Source organism: Mus caroli, unplaced genomic scaffold, assembly GCF_978045245.1.
Source record: "Mus caroli unplaced genomic scaffold, Mus_caroli_1 scaffold_2, whole genome shotgun sequence".
NCBI classification, from domain to species: Eukaryota; Metazoa; Chordata; class Mammalia; order Rodentia; family Muridae; genus Mus; species Mus caroli.
In genome coordinates, this window is record NW_028227257.1 from 99,724,018 (window position 1) to 99,741,806 (window position 17,789).

Consider the following 17,789-nt stretch of genomic DNA (forward strand, 5'->3'; position numbering starts at 1 on the left):
CAGGTGACCGAGCGCCGGTCCCGGCTGCGGGAAGCCGCCTCGTTCTCAGCCGCCGCCGCCGCCGCCACACCTAGCGGAGGAGCCGGGAAAGGCGGCCCGGGAGTGGGGGGTGTACTGGGGAGGAGAGCGCCGCGGGTGGAGGCGGAAGGGCGGCGGGCGGAAGCGAGCGCCGCGGCTGCTGTGTCACGGCGCGGGTGGGCGCACGGCATGGGCGCGCCGCGCTGAGGCGGAGGTCGCGGGCGGGCAGGCGGGCGGGCCTGAGGGAGGCGGCGAGCCGGGGAGTAGCGCGCCCGGCGGCGGTGGCGGCGGCGGCGGCCGCACCATGTCGCGCTCCGTGCTGCAGCCCAGTCAGCAGAAGCTGGCGGAGAAGCTCACCATCCTCAACGACCGGGGCGTCGGCATGCTCACGCGCCTCTACAACATCAAGAAGGTGCGCACGGGCCGGCGAGGCCGGGCGGGGTGCGGCGGGGGAAAAGGCCGCGGGCGCCAGCTCGGCCTGCTCGCACGGGGCCTCCGGGATGCGCCGCGGCCTAGAGTGAGCCGCGGGGCGGGCAGGCGGGAGCCATTTCCCGGCTCCCGGCGGCGGGAATCGGCCGGGCCGCGCATGGCCGCCGCGGCGCTCTGGCTTGCGGGGAGGAAAGGAGGGCGCGCGGCCTTCCCGGGCTGCGGCGAACCGGCCCGGGGTTCTTAGCGTGCGAGTGTGGGAATGCGGCGATCGACCCTCTGGTCTCCGCTTGGCCACTTGATTTTTCGTTCCCTGAATCAAGCCCCTCACCCCCCCGACAGCTTGTTGACGTTTGGGATAATTTCATTTTGAAGATGGACCGGAGGGGGAAGTGAGGGTGGAACCGGTTTTCGTCTGAAATACTTGTAGGCTGTGAGTCACTAGAACAGGAATAACCACCTTTACTCCCTACTCCTCCTCATTTTAGTTTTCCCAACCCTATCTGATTAGCACCAAAGCACCATTCCTTAAGGTACAATGGCTGTATAAAATAAAGACCGAGTGTGCTCCCGTTGCTATCTCCTTCGCAACATAGTACGAGGATTTGAGCAACTAGACAGTGGACCCATTGAAAATCTGAGTGTCTTCAGATTAGGGAGTGGAAGGCTGTATCGAAGTGAAGAAAAGTAGACCTAAAGGTGGAAAAGAATTGCCACTAATTTACCTTAGAGGGAAACAACCTCAAATCCACAATTCACTGAATTTGGTAAAGAGAAAAAGTTTCCTTTTGGCACACTTTATACCAGTCCATCCTTGCGGGGTTCTGTGTATCTGTGTCTTTTCTTTAATAATCTTGTTTATAAAATTATATATATATATATATATATATATATATATATCGTGAAATATACTTTTGACCATGTCAATAGAATATCGGTTGCTTGTGAGTATCCTGAAGATTCTTTTTAAAATTTAGACTCAAAGCATTCCAGTATAAACGTGTTTTATTCAGTTTATACAGTTAGCTTTTGACACTGCAATTCTGAAGCACACTGCTCTAAGTGAATAATAGTAAACGTTGGGAATGGGGTAGCTGTGTTGTTCTGGTTACTCACTTGGTTTTAATGATTGTCTCTAAACCCAGCACAATTTGGAGCTAGGAAGAACCCATTGCGTTTGTGCCATGACCATGACATTCACCCCTTGATCGTAACTTCATGGGGGTTGGAAGAATTAAGCTTGTATACGTTGCAGTGATGAGAGCCTTTGAATTTCATTGCTTAAGAAATTTGGAAATCAAGTTCTATATGCGAAACCCCAGCAAGTCAAATGTTCCTAAAAGCTACCAGACCTGTGGTTTTGTGGTTAGAGGAAATGGTTATGATGGTTTCTAGAAGAGGAAGTGAGAGTAACATTAAAAGTGATTTGAGTATTTGAGTAAAATACTGTCTTTAATTTGGCCAAGTCACTAAACATTTTTATAGTAAAAGTATAAACAAACTTTAATACTTTAATTCCATGGGTAATAGTAAGTGGAATTCTAAGCATTTAAACTTCTGATTCCAGATCGCTGCCTTTTCTCAGTGTTTCTCACTTCCTGTTTCGAGAAACTTCAGGCTCTTGTGTTGACTAGAGTGGAAAATGCGTGAATGTGATTGACCTAATTGTCAAGCATTTGAGTTATAGAAATGCTGTATATTTCAGCCACGTACATATTTTTATAGCTTTTTGAAATATTTTTTGCCTCCTTGGCTTATGGGTTCCTTTTGGGAAGAGTAATACTGAGGGCATTATCTAGCTGACAAGGCTTTGATCAGAGCTGGCTGAAATTGACAGTGTTTACGTTAAATGCATCTGATGTTTATTTTGTGAGAGGAAGAGAGAGAGCAGGTGTGTGTGGAGTAAGAGGAGAGCTTGTGAGAACCTTCTTATTTCACCTCAAAGGGTTCCTGGGACCATCAGGCTTAGCTGCAAGTGCCTTTCTGCTCTGAGCCATTTTGCTGGCCTTTTAGTTTGACTTTGAATCCTTTAGCCTGTGGAATTGCCAGTCTACCTCTTCCCAGCTGGCTACAGAGTGAAACATTTGTTCAGATATCTTGCCAAAGAAGCAAGATCTGTTCACCATGTGCTTATAAGGTTCATGTTGTCTACATTATTACGACAGTATAAGTCACATAGTCTTTCATTTACTTTTATTTTTTTTAGATTTTAAAGCTTTATAAGCATGAGTGTTTGGAATGTATGGATCTCTGCAGCATGTATGTGTACCTGATGTGCACCAAGGCTAGGAGAAGGTTTTAGATCCCCTAGAATGGAATTCAAATGCTTGTGAGCTTCTAAACCTGGAATAAATGATCTTACACATACTCCCATCTTTCCTAGTCTAACATCTCCCACTGTCTCAAGCCTTTCACAATCCTACTTAAACACTGCATTTGGTTAGCCAGCTACACATCTCTCCCATTGAGATGAGAATGTCTCAACACTGGAGGTAATACACCTGGTTCTCCAATGCTAGCGAAATATTCAGTAGATGGATTAGTAGGGAGGAAGCTGTCTCAACACTGAGATTACCTAAAAGATTAGCTTATAAGGAGCCACTCTTTTAAGAGTTATTTGAAATTATCATATATACAGATCTATTTACACATTAACAATTTAAGATTTATGAAGTTTGATATTATTAAAATACTACAGTTTTATACTTTAACTATGTAAATAATGTATACATGTAATCATATATACAGATCTATTTACACATTAACAATTTAAATATTGAAATATTACAGTATTGTACTTTAGCAAAGAATAGCTCATCATTGTCTAATTAAGTATTTGACAAATTGAGTCTAGTTAAGTGTTTGACAAATTAAGTCTAATTAAGTATACTAAAAAAAAAAACAAGTATACCAAAACCTACAATATTGTTAAATTGTTAGAATCAACTCTTTTGGTTTTTCGAGACAGGGTTTCTCTGTGTAGCCCTGGCTGTCCTGGAACTCACTCTGTAGACCAGGCTGGCCTCGAACTCAGAAATCTGCCTGCCTCTGCCTCCCAAGTGCTGGGATCAAAGATATGCGCTACCACTGCCCGGCCAGTGTCAACTCTTACAATCTTAAGAGCTTACTATATTCACTAACAAGTGCAATATTGAAAACAGTGGGTGAAAATGTCAGGTGTGTGGTTACTATTAATTGAACTATTATTTGACTATTAATGAAGCAAACTTAGGTTAATTGTGATTCCTGATCGCATTGCTTGTGCTGCAGGTTACATAGCCTTTCACTGTACAGGGTAATCTTTGATCTTGTGATTTCATACCCCAGATAGTGCTGGGAACCAAGTCCCAGAGCCTGGGCATGCTAGAAATGGACTACTGCCAAGCTAAGTTCCCAGCCTCACTGTCCTTCAAAATGAAAATTACAGAAGAAAATTTTTATCTCACTGGTTCTCTTCATTCTAATTTTATGTTTTAAGTATACTCCCCATTTTAATCAAAATGCCCTATTTATTTCCGTTAGTTTTACTTATGCTCTTTCATCTTGTACACGTTAAAATGCACCAGGGACTAAATCTTAACCTTAACCATAGAGGGAAGCTGAGGAGACCACTCGGCGGGGCTTGCTACACAGGCCTGAGAACCTGAGTTTATACCCAGTGCTGACCTAAGATGCCAGGTTTTTGATCCCAGCCCCAGGGAGATAGAGACAGGTGGATTCCTGGAGCTTGGTAGCTAGCCAGCCAGCCTAACCTAATAAGCCAGACTGAACCTCCCCAGGTTCCTGTGAGAGACCATGTCTCCAAAAAAAAAGTAACTCCTGAGGAATGAATGACACCAAGGGTGACCTCTGGCTGATATGTATGCCTGCATGTGCACATACCTTCAATTAACCCACTAGAATTCCACAGGAAAATTAACTGTAACCTGCAACGTTAATACAAAATATATCTTACCAAAGAAATTTGAGTTTAAATTTTAAATCTCTCTCCTTTAATACATCACAAGTGCAAACAGAAATCTCCATTCATAATTACAGAAAACATGATGAAAATAATCTTTCCATCCAGGTCCATAGATTTCATCACAAGTAGTCCACAATAAAAAGGGAAATTATTCCTGTGCTAGTACATTTCTGTAAGATTATCACATATTAGTTTTAGTTACATATTCCTTTCAGATGTAAAAAGTGAATTGGATCTATTCATAGCCAGGTTTCTAAAGAACCTACTATGCATATTTTAGAATCAGTGAGTTGGCTCAGTGAGCAGAGTAATCATGACTTCAACCAGGCATGGTGACCTGAGAATAATCCTTAATATATATATGTATATACACATACATACATATATATATACATATAACATAATATATATACATACATATATATATGTATATGTATATATATACACACACATATATAAAATAGCTGGGAAGTGGTGGTGAACACTCAGGAGATGAAGGCAGGCAGATCTATGAGTTTGAGGCCAGCCTGGTCTATGCAAGTTCCAGGACAGCCAGGGCTGCACAGAAAATGCTGTCTACAAACAAGGAGGAAGAAAAGAGGTGCACATGGTGAATGGTAGAACTGACTGACTCTGGAAGCTGTCTTCTGACCTCTACGTGTACTCCATGGCACATGTGAGCTTCGTCCCCCACCCCCTTACGTACACAAAATAAATAAATTAGAAGGTTTTTGAAGTGGAGAGATGGCTCAGCAGTTATACGCACCAGCTACTCATCCAGAGGGTCAGGGTTTGTTACCAGCACCCACTTGGTAACTGACAACTGTTTTTAACGCCAGTTCCTGAGGATCTGACACTTTCTGGCCTCTAGAGGTACCAGGCATGTCCGTAGTGCACAGGCAGGAATGGAAAATAATCAGTAGACCGATCAAAAAAAGATACAAAATATGTATAAGATACCTTAGCTAATACCGTGTGTGTGTGTGTACACCAGTGTTGAAGGTCAGGGACATCTTGGGGGAGGTGGTTCTTTTCATCCATCATGTGGGTGCTAGGAATTGAACTCTATACATCAGGGCTGGTGGCAAGAGTCTTTACCACCTGAGCCATCTCTCCAACCTTAGAATTTTTTTTATGTGCATATAAATTATACTTCCCTGTACTTAGATTTTCCTTTTCTAAGTCTTATGACATGTTTGTGGGTTGAGAATGACATTCTAGGTCAGGTTTTAGTACTAATTTGTTTTAACCTTGAACAAATTTGGCCTCGTAGGCTATCCATTATAAAGAGAGATTAGTAGTTCTTACCCACAATTGAGTTATCTTTTTTTCAGTACACATTAGAATTCTCTTGGAGAAAATGTTTGGATCTTGGCTTGACTCTAATGAGTTAAGTAGTTCTGATGCTAAGAACCACTGATATAAGCAAATCATGGCGCTGTCAATACCTATGGGGTTTTGTTTTTGTTTCCTTGATGGCTGTCCATTTTCAGGGTTCAGTGTTGTTGGCGAGGCTATAACTAAGATTTTGGAAGTCGTACAATGGCTTCATGGTATGCACTTGGCTTCGGTGACTATCTTACCCTTTTTTTTTTTTTTTTTTTTGCTTTTGGTTTTTTGAGATAGGGTTTCTCTGTGTAGCCCTGGCCATCCTGGTACTTGCATTGTAGACCAGGCTGGCTGTGAGGTCAGAGGTTCTCCTTCCTCTGCCTCCCACATGCTGAGTGCTGGGAATAAAGGTGTGTGACATCACTGCCTGGCCATCTTTTGGCTTTTTAAAGCCTTACTAGCGGTGCTGATCTAAACTAGCCGTCTACTACTGTGCAGTGTCTCCAGTCATTAGCATTACTGATGTTCATTTTTGGAATCTTAATTAGATATTCCAGTTCTTCCACATTGTGTTAATAATAATATGTTAATAACTTCATATTTTGAGAATTAAGGTTTATTTATGTGAATTGTTTGTACAGTCTTCCAGTGGATGTGAGATTGGTTCCTAGCACCCATATCTGACTCACAACTACCTGTAGTTCCAACTTCAGGGGCAGCATTGTCTTTTGGCCTCTGCAGGTACCTATAGTCTCAGTCTCTCTCTCTCTCTCTCTCTCTCTCTCTCTCTCTCTTAGTGTGTGTGTGTGTGTGTGTGTGTATGTGTCTTATATACACATCACTAAAATAAAAGTAAGCTTTAAAAGCAAAGAATAAACATGATAAATGTTGGCTGCTGTTTCTGGGTCTTGGAACAGAACGGACACTTCATAAATGCTCAGACCCCCTTCTAATAAATATAGCGTGATTCCACCTTTACGAAACATGTCTTAAGTACCCTTTTTTCTACTTAATAGTATAGTTGGACAACTACTTATTGTTCAGAGTAATTGCAGAAGTGTGTTCTACAGGAGTTAAAGATCTGTTTAATATTGAGCATTAGTATGTCAGTGCATAAAACTTAAAAAAAATTTGTTTTATAAACTGAAGTAGTCTATATATCAGAACTCAGAAATATAAGGAATGTAGGGACTATCTTCTTGTGAATCGAATAATTGTTAGAAACTTTAATTTGAGTCATTAAAATTTTTTATTAAAAATTTTAAATTTATGTGTATGAATGTTTTGCATGTAAATATGTATGTGTACCATGTATGTGCCTTGTGCTGAGCAAGTCAGAAGAGGGCTTTGAATCCCCTGGAACTGGAGATGGTTGTGAACCAAGGTGTGGGTGCTGGGAAGGACCAGGGCCCTCTGCAAGAGCAGCAAGTGCTCTTGACTGCTGAGCTGTCTCTCCAGTCCAGAATCATGGGAAATTTTAGGAAAGGATTTTGAAGGATGTAATGGTTTAGATTACTCTTAGATCATGATTTTCCCAAGATTTATGATTTATATTCACTTATAGCATAATAATATCCTTAATTAAACCAGATGGGCTATGGGTCACTTGGGCCAAAAGACGGGTCATCTTCCCTTCTTTTCCCTTAGGTCCCCTCTCCTCCCCCTCCCTTCCTGTAGTGTGCATTCAAATTGGAGAAGGGTTGGGGGCGGTGTGGTGCAATGCTTAGTATGCTGGACAAGTTACATAGCCAAGATGGCATTCAGGCTAATCTGGCTAGCTACCCAGTCTCTCTGATCTGCCTGTTCTATCGCCCCCAGTGCTGGGGTTACTGGCAGATTGCTTTTATTCCATTGCTAGGATCTGAACTCAGGTCCTCATGCTTCCCCTTGACCTGCTGAGCTGTTTCTCAGCTTCTTTTGTTATTGTGTTTAGATTCAGGCTTAGCCAAGTAGTGTGATGTTTTTCAGTTTTTAAAAAATCTGTACTTCCTGAATGGCTACTCAAAAAGTAAAGGATTACTTATAATTTTGATAGCATGAGATGATTTCAAATATATTGACAGTTTCTATTCTAAAACAGTATAAATAATTTTTTTCCAAGTTTTCTGTCCCCCAAATGACTTGTATTTATGAATTAATCTTTATAGATAGATTTCTGGTGAGTTAGAATTTTCCTACTGTGGTAGTACTGTGTAAAATCCATAGCTGAGTTGCAGTCACAGCTCCTTACTGGCATAGATCTTCCCAGGTAACTTAATCAGGTCACAGTTTACTTTCCCTTGTCCTTTGTTCCTGAGAATTCCTGACATAAGCATCTTTCTTCTTATTAAGTAAATATGCCATGTAAGCTGCTTTTAGAGAACGTGTAATGGAACATCTGTGTATTCCTTATTTTGTATTTTTAAAAAGCATTTATTGTATTCAAAACACATCTGTAAGTTCCCCACAAATACCACACCCCTGTAGTGAATATAGAACTTTTTAGGGCAGGTTGTACTATTATCTCCAGTTTAGTAGATAAAGATGTCAAGATATGAAAGATAAAGTCATCTGCTCATGGTTATACAGCTATTATGTGGCGTAGTCAGGACATAGGCAGTCTGCTTTAAAACTCATGTTCTCGGGCTTTAGGGATGTAATGGTAGAATTTGTTCCTAACATACTTAAGTTTCTGAGTTCAATCCTCAGCACCTAAAACCCAAAATAAAACATAAAGCTATATTCTTTCTGTAAGTAAAACAATTGTAGTGTGTTAGACCTAGGGTGAGTGACTGAGAAGGGGAATCACAGTTGTTAAGGAAGTTACACTAACTGTGCTGGTTGTAGACACCGTGACAGAGACTGATGATAGTCTCCATGGTAGATTTCTAGGTAATTATCATAGCCTTTATTATAGCCATTCCTAATAACAGCATATATTTTTGAGCACTTACGTCTCAGTCACTTTGTTAAATGCTTTACATGGGTTACCTAAGCTCTTGAAACCCTCATAATGGCATGGTGAGGTAAGTATTCTCCCTTCCACATCTACAGAAAAAGAAACTGAGACTAAGAAATTACATATATCTATCTAATTTCGTGTATATATATACACATACGTACGTACATACATACATACGTGTATACATATCCATCCCCAGAGCTAGTGAGTGAGAGGTTAGAGGCCTAGCTGCTTTTAGCAGAATCTGTCATCAACTCAGGGATGCTCTTTACATATGGCCCACTGAGCAGCATGCAAAGAGGTAATCTAATTCTAAAAGAAGTTATATATAATTTTATTTTTTCCATTGAAATGGAATTCCTTTTTTTAATTTTGTTGTCAATATAAGAAGGCCTATTTCTTTTGTGATCTTGGGAAATGGTTAATGATAGTTAAACTGATAATACTGTTGATAATACTGTTAAAGTGGATACCCTGATTTTTAAATAAGTAGAATATAAAAGATATATATCATGAAAAGACAATGTATTGAATCACTATAGGATTCTGTACTGTCTCATGCTTGGTTTATCTAAGGACATGATAATCTCTAGCTATTTTTTATGGGCAGTATCTTAGTTGTATGAGTCTTGGTTGCTAGTTTACGTTATATATGATATCTTGAAAATAGACAAATTAGAAAACTAGTCTATAAGAAACTATTTTAAAAAAATATAACCTGAGGGAAAGTCAGAATATGCTAATATTATGTATAAATGAATTTGCATAGTAGCCTTGTCAGACTCATTAAAGGTTAAGTTCTAAATTTAAAAAAATGTTCGATTTAATTATACTGAGAATTGGTACTGCGTTCCTATTTTCATTTATAAAAATAGGAATGTTTTTATTGGCTTAGAAGCTAGGTGGTATTTGAAAAATAGTTTCAATTTGAGCTAAAGTACAAAGTTCATCCTGTAACAATTAATTATTTTTATTCTTGGCTACCGTTTCTTTTTAAGGTATGTAAAATTTCACTGATGGTTTTGCACCTATTTTTTATTAGCTGCATGTAGTCTTTATTTTTCCTTCTTTCTAGTATTATTTTAAGTTGGTTTAGCAAGACCACCAAGATACTGACATGGTTATACACTTACACAGTAGTATTTAAATCTATATGCATAGTATAAACTATATAAATCTATTGTCTAATAGGACTTGCTACTTAAGTACCTTATGAATTGTAGCACCATACAGTTTCCATCTTGTATTGTTACTCGTAGTCTGCAGTGCATAAGTTTTCTACTGAAAAAAGTATGTCATAATTTGACAATCATTGTTTACACGTAATCTTCTCTCTTTTTATTACAATGCTTCCCCAGCAAGGACAAGTTTGGAAGGTTTGCAAAGCTTTTCACCTTCCCTCTGCCCGCTTGCCCGCTTTCAGATCAGTCTCATGTTTCATAATTTCTCTTTCTGTAATCCACAACATAGCCACAGTAAACTAGAAGGTCTCCTCTCACATCGCAGACATCACTGGAAAAGCAGTTACTTAAAAAATGGAAGAAAATTTTAAATAGGAATGATAGGATTTTCAATGTTTCCCTAAGAAAAAGCATCCCACTTGCACCAGCAGTTGTCCCTTAACTGAGCTGTTAATAGTTCCTCTTACAGCTTTCCAGTGACATTTGTAGAGTGCCTGCCTTCTCACTGCAGAGGAGGCTGCTGTTGTGGGCAGTGCAGTGCTCATGAGCTAAGGACAGACAGACAGCCATAGGTGCCTTGCTTGAGGTGCTGCTGGTTTGCGGGAACAGGGTTGGAGCTCTGCTTGGAGGACCAGGCAGCACACCTGCAGGACAGAGCAGTTTCAGCAGCTTCCAGTTCTTTTGAACTAGGGCTCTTGTATTAAAATTGAATGTTGAAAGCGAATGAGGAAAACATTTTGGAAAAGACATTCAAACATAAGCCTTCATTTTATAACACTTAGAAACATTTTAGGACTCTACCTAATATTTAATTTTGTAATACTTTATCAGCTTCAGATGAATACAATCCTACCTCAAACCAAAAAGGTTTTCATTTTCTTTTCCTTTTTTTAGGTTTGAGCTTTTTCCTTCACTGCTGTTCTGCGCTAACTGCTTTAAAACTTTCCATGCGTTTTTTTCAGTAGAAGAGCATCTCTGTACTGTCTCCCATCGCATCTCTCAGCTGTGACAACCCCTGCACTTTGCCTGTTCATTTATCACCTGCTCACCAAAACCAAGAAACCTTTCTAATTTCCGATTTCAGATTTGCTCTTCTTCCTTGAGTTTTAGGAAGATACATTTTACGTTTTTTCATTACTGTTGTTTTTTTAGGCATGTGGCGATCCCAAGGCTAAACCATCCTACCTTATTGACAAAAACCTGGAGTCTGCTGTGAAATTCATAGTCAGAAAATTTCCTGCTGTAGAAACGCGCAACAACAATGTAAGTTGTCCCAACTTTCTACTTGACATTTCTCATCTAAGAACAGCAATGCTCAGTGGAAATGTTTTATCTCCTGTTAATCTAATGTCGTGTGCAACTTTTAGACCTCACTTAAATGCTTTTAAAGACAACATTCATTTCTCTGAAACTGGAAAAATTGTAGCTACATTTTATGTGGAAAATGTTGAGTGTTAATTTCTTGCACTATTTTCTTGGATGAATAGGTAATGGATAGATAAACTGCACCCCAAATGTGTGTGACTATTCGGGGCATCTTTTTATCCTTATATCTTTAACCTAGTTTTCTTTTGAAGTTGGCAATGGCTTCATGGAGCTTGATTGCTTTAGTAATCAGCTTTTAAAATGTGTTTGCTTACCCGCCATTTTCATAGTTCCCCAGAGCACTTCTAGCAGTAAGGAGGTTATGGTCTTTATGCCTGTACTAGTTCCTGTGTGGAAGCTTTCTCTTACAAAGTTTGGTCACATTTAGTCTTCCTGGTATGTTTATTTTTGGGCAGTTTCTGTTTAGTAATTTTATGAATGAGCAATTTTAGAAAGAGTTGTTTTACTGTAACATATTTTTAAAAATTTTATAGAAATCTTCACAGGCCATTATTTGTCCCATATTTTAACTCCTGCTGTCTTTTTGCATTATGTAACAATTAAATTTAACAATTTCCCCTTATGAGCTCTCCAATCTTGAGAACCTTTTTAAAAAATAAATTGTCACCGGGCATGGTGACGCACGCCTTTAATCCCAGCACTTGGGAGGCAGAGGCAGAGGCAGGTGGATTTCTGAGTTCGAGGCCAGCCTGGTCTACAGAGTAAGTTCCAGGACAGCCAGGGCTACACAGAGAAACCCTGTCTGGAAAAATAAATAAATAAATAAATAAATTGTCATGTTTTTGTCTTGAAATGATAAATGATCATTGAAGAGTTATATTTCCCTTATTGAAAATAATTATTTAAAAATTTTTAATTTAGATAGGAATGTTAGTTAGAATTAGTAAAAATAAGACAGGTTTTTTTTTTTTTAAGTCTTGGTTTGGGTTTCTTAAGTTTTTAAAAATGTTAATTTAAGGCTTTTTTTTTTTTGATGTTTGGATTGGTAAAAGTCTTGGTTTTATAAAAGGTTATATTAGTACTTTATAAGTGATTATATAAAAGAATCACCAAGAGGTCCTACTAGGAAAAAATTGATTGGAAGCATACACTTTTAAAAAGACAGATATTTCATTGAATAATTTCCATACAACCAAAAATTAAAATATTAAAGTGAATAGGAAACATGTATTCTTTAACAAAAGAAAAAAAGAAAGAAAGAAGAAAACAGGTGGGGGTGGTGCACTCCTTTAATCCCAGCACTTGGGAGGCAGAGGCAAGGAGCTCACTGTAAGTTTGAGGCCAGCCTGGTCTACAGAGTGGTCTCCAGGACAGCCAGAGCTAGAAAAACCCTGTCTCAAAAACTAATAATAACAACAACAAATGAACAGGTATTAATTTATAGTTTGTAGTAAGATATTTACATATTCTTTTAGATGTGGTGAAGCATTCTTTTTGGGCAGAGGCAGGCTGCTCTTGGTGACAGACCAGTCTGCACTGGGAGTTTCAGGTCCCCAGGGCTGCACAATTAGACTGTCTAACAAAAATGAAAAAGTTAAACATCCTATAGAAAGGACAGATGAGCTGGTGATGATCAGTAATCTGCTGTCTCTTCAGAGAGATTACATACACACCTGAAAAGAGTTTTCATAAAAGCTGTCTCTTAGTTCTGTATACACTTGTTCTTAATAAAGTATCTGACATGAAAATCTTACATTTAGTTTATGTTAATTTTCGTATGGCTCATTTACTGGATGTAAGAATTTAGACAGTCGTTAGGAGCTGATAGGTACATATTAACTGTTTATTAATAGTAAACATTTTAAAGGGCCAGTTAATAGATTAATAGTTTTTACTGTTCTTAATATGCTTGACAAACTGCTTGTAATAACAGTGCCCTGCTAATACTTGTTGTTTTATAGTTTTACTTCCCTTTTCAAAATTTAAAGCACAAAATTGAAATTTTTGATACTTTGTTGAGATATGATTCACATGCCATACAGTTTATCTCTTTGAAGTGTATGGCTTAGGGCTTTTAACTCCACAGAATTATTCTGTACCACACTGTTGACCTACATGAAGTTAAAATGTTGGTTGGTTTTTAGTGTATTCACAGCTCTGTCAATTTTAGAGTAGTTAGTTACCCAGAAGAAATTCTGTTTCCTGTGCAGTCAGAATCCCTGTTTCCCTGGCAGCCTTCCAGTGCTAGGCAAGCACTAAGCACTGACCTACTGTCCTGGGCCTAGTCTAGAAGCTAGCCTAGCGCTGTTAGGAAAATATGACTGTGACCTGTGACTGGCTTCTGCCATTTAACACAATGCTTTCCAGGTTTATCCAAATGCTGCCAGATTTCACACACGTCATTTCTTTTTTTAGTGACAATTATCCACTATGAATATAAAATACTTTATGTATTCAGTCGTTGAGTTGATAGATATTTGTGTTGTTTTTAATTACTCAGTCATGAGTTATAGTTCCGTGAACATATATAGTTTTTAATATATACATTTGTGGTATGTGTTTTTTTCTGTGTTGAATTTATACAGTTGATAAGATGTTAACTGTTATAACTATGTGGAATTTACTCTAAAGTCTGTTGTATGCTTTTACAATTCTGCAGATTATATTCTGTGGTATTCTTTTTGGTTGGTTGGTTGAGTTTTCAAGACAGGGCTTCTCCGTATAACAGCCTTGGCTGTCCTGGAACTTACTTTGTATAACAGGCTGATCTTGAATTCACAGGGTTCCTACCTCTGCCTCCCTTCGAGTGCAGGGATTAAAGGCATGTGCCTCAACTGTGTTTGTTTTTTAAATACATACCATTGTACTATGTATTGACTATTTGAGAAGTCTTAGCTCAGCCTTTGTCTGAGTCTGTTAAAATGTTCATGAGAGACTAGCTACTTTAGATTAGGAAATAAAAAATTGTGCCTTATAGTTATTTTTTAATTCCATAAAATTACTTAATGAAGGCCAGGTGTGGTGGTGCACACCTTTTATGGCAGTACACAAGAGGCAGAGGCAGGTGGATATCTGAGTTTGAGGTCAGCCAGGTCTACCAAGTGATTTTCAGTCCAGCTAGGGCTATATATAAGACCCTGTTTCAAGTGAAAACAACAAAAATTAGTTCATGGAAAGTTTGAAGGTTTGAGTGACAAACAATGTCTGGAGTTGCTAGGAAATGGCGGATTTCCTTCTTCTGCCAGAGACCATGCTTATGCTTTCCCCAGGATTGGCACTAGTTCCAGTTTGCTTCATGCCTTACAAATAGTACTTGTCCTTCATTTAAGAAAAGGAACTCAAGAACAGAGATTGTTTTAATGAAAATCAACAATTTTTTTGAAGTTTCTAAAATAGATTGTTCTAAGAAAATGTTACTTTGTCAACATTGTAGCTAAAAATGTTTCTGGTTTTAATTCAGTCTTTAGCAACTGGCCTCATCTTATCTCCAAGCATTTTAATTCTGCTGGAAGCCATGAGCACCTGACTTGGAGTGTGTCAAAGAACGTGTTGTTGTTGGCAGCAGGCTTAGTGTGTCAGACATCCCCAGTGTCCTCAGGGTTACTCCTGTTCAGGCCCCTTTGTGGGCATAAATTGTATATTTAGTTCTGGATTTAGGGAAAAAACTGTACATCTCACCTCCCATTAAGGTGTTGAGTCAAATGCCTTATATGCTTCAAAGTATGCTCTTGAAATGCAGTTTTGTTATAATGCTAACATACTAGTTTTATAACAATAGGTGCCACTTATTTTGTCTGTATGTGCTGGGCTGTGCATTTTGGTAGATTGCATTTAATTTCAGACTAGCCAAATTACTGAATTTTCCATTATCTTCAAGGTTCAACTGTGAAGATGGCCATGTTTTTCCTAGCTGTCTGAAGAACTGTTATAATCCAATACAAGGAAATCAGTGGAAGTCTTTTAAAAACAGTTTTACTTTTCATAGGACAATTTTTAAATGCCCACATTGTCCAGATGTGTACTTTAAAATTATTATTATTTTTTCAAGTAATTTTAACTTAAAAGTTTCTTCTGTTTTTTCTTTTTTCTTTTAACTAACATCTAAAACCCAGTTTGTCACTAAAAGAAAGAAAACCGTTACCTGTATATTCCTGTTCCTAGGAGGGGAGGCAGGGAGACCAGCAGTTCAAGCTCATCCTCAGTTGCAGCCAAAACACAGACAAGCGAGCGCAGGACCAGTCTGTCCCTAGAGAATCTTCCTGTTGTGTGTTTAAGTGGAATGTCTTGATTTTAATTTTCCAAGAAATTGGAAATATTAGTCACTGCCATAAATCCTATCTTAGGGTCTCTAAGAACAAGTATATTGTTGGTGTGTTGATAGAGGAATTCTGTACCAGAACCCAGGCTGTTGTCACAAGTCTTGGAAGACCATGTACTATTCAACCAAAAATATTTGAAGTTATGGATATTACTTGTCCTTAGGGAGCACAATATTACAAGAGGCTATGCAACAATTGTTTGCCACTCAAGGAGAGATAAAACCTGCAATAAAGTGGATCCAGTTGTATAACATCACTGTTTTTAAACCCCATTTTTGTTCCTGGTGCCTGATAGCAGAGAATATCAAATATCCAATGAAAGAACAAAGCTATTCAGTACATGTTAACTGACTTTCACTTGTATTAAATGTTTCCTTAGACTTATATCAGGATCCATTTTTTTTTTTTTTTTTTTTTGGTTTTTCGAGACAGGGTTTCTCTGTGTAGCCCTGGCCGTCCTGGAACTCACTCTGTAGACCAGGCTGGCCTCAAACTCAGAAATCCGCCTGCCTCTGTCTCCCAAGTGCTGGGATTAAAGGCATGTGCCACCACTGCCTGGCCCAAAATCTTTTAAAGCTAAAATATCCCAGTGCTTTTTAGAAGTAAAGGTAGTGCAATTCTCATTAAAGATGCTGTATGGGTCCTGAATAACCTTGTACAAGAATAAGATTCCCAGGTTTAGAAACATGTGTCTAGGGTCTGGAGAGATGGATTAATGGTTTGGAGTACAGGCCTGGACTCAATTCCTAGCAACCATATGGCAGCTCACAACTGTCCGTAACTCCAATTCCAGAGGATCTGAAATCCTCACACAGACATACATGCAGGCTCATGAAATGCAAATAAGTAAAAAGAAAAGTTAAAACCATGTGTCTGGTGAACATGGTAGCAGTACTGGGATAGATGTAGGAGTGCCCTTGATATGCCTGCTGTGGGAAGGAATTAGAAGGAAAATGGAAGGACATATAAATTCCTTTTTAGCCAGTCTTTAAGGGGCTTTCCTAGTTTTGCCATGGCTTCTGTTATGAGAGCAGTGTAGTGGTTAAAGGGTGCACTTCAGAGTCAGAATTTGAGGTCAGTACTAGTTATGAGATTTTAGGCAAATAATTTGGCGTTTGAAGGCAACATTTTTCTTATGTCTAAAGTAAAAATAATCCCTGTCTGAAGGAGCAGTTCAATTTGCCTTAAAGCATATAACACAGTCTGGCAATGGCTTTAAATGGGGTAGCCATTGCTTATATTCCATCTAACTCCCTGCTGTATGTAGTACACTTCTAAATGCCCCCCTCCACACACACAAAAAAAACCTCATGTTTGCTTTGATGAAACAACATGCAACTGTCTGTTATTTGAATTTCTGCTAGCGTTTGAACAGCTCCAAGCTGAACACAAACTAACATTGAGCACTATTCTTTTATTTCTTTCTGTTGGGTTCCCTGCCTTGAGCCACTATCTTGTAACTTGGTTGCTTAAACTAGAATTTTATAGTCTTCTGTGGCTTTTAAAATATATCGTGCCTGGCAAATACAGAAGTGTATGCTCACAGTCATCCATTATATGGAGCACTGGATCCCCAATGAAGGAGCTAGAGAAAGGACCCAAGGAGCTGAAGGGAAGGGGTTTGCAGCCCCATAGTAGGAACATCAATGTGAACTAACCAGTACCCCCAGAGTTCCTTGGAACTAAAACACCAATCAGAGAAAACATGGTGGAATTTGTGGCTCTAGCTGTATGTGAAGCAGAGGATGGCCTAGTTGGTCATCAATGGGAGGAGAGGCCCTTGGTCCTGTCAAGGCGCTATGCCCCAGTATAGGGGAATGCCAGTACCAGGAGTGGGAGTGGGTGGGTTGGGGAGCAGGGGTAGGGGGTAGGGGTAGGGGATTTGGGGAGGGGAAACTAGGAAGAGGGATAACATTTGAAATGTAAATAAAGAAAATATCTAATAAAAAAATTTAAAAAGATTATAAATATCAAACTGGTTATTTTGGGCATGTCTTTAACACTACACAATTTCATAAACTTTCCATTCAGGTATATATTATCTGTTGAGACAAGTTCTATCTATCTTAAACCAAACATTGATTTTTATTTTTATGTCTCCTAGTTTTCTCCACTTGCTACTTCATCCATTCTCTAAAATGGGTAGTAAACCAAACTAATATTTGTGATCCCTCGTATATCTGTCTCTATGGACCAAACCATTTACTCGTTGTTGAATTTCTGATGTCTAGGGCCAACACTTCTGAAGGTCCTGAGTTCAAATCCCAGCAACCACATGGTGGCTC

The 17,789-nt window shown here is 39.1% G+C and overlaps 1 protein-coding gene across 4 annotated transcripts in view; it reads left to right on the forward strand.

The window, feature by feature from the left end:
- Positions 1-109: 109 nt before the first annotated feature.
- The window catches only part of Nckap1 (NCK associated protein 1), an 80,704-nt gene continuing 63,024 nt past the window's right edge, over positions 110-17,789 (forward strand). Inside the window, exons 1-3 of one of the 4 annotated variants that reach the window (XM_029474109.2) lie at positions 110-430; positions 10,037-10,054; positions 11,012-11,122. In XM_029474109.2, the coding sequence (XP_029329969.1) occupies positions 323-430; positions 10,037-10,054; positions 11,012-11,122 (237 nt within the window). In that variant the 5' untranslated portion in view covers positions 110-322. The remainder of the gene's footprint in view (positions 431-10,036; positions 10,055-11,011; positions 11,123-17,789) is intronic. The other 3 variants (XM_029474108.2, XM_029474110.2, XM_021181897.3) reach the window with 3 other exon arrangements.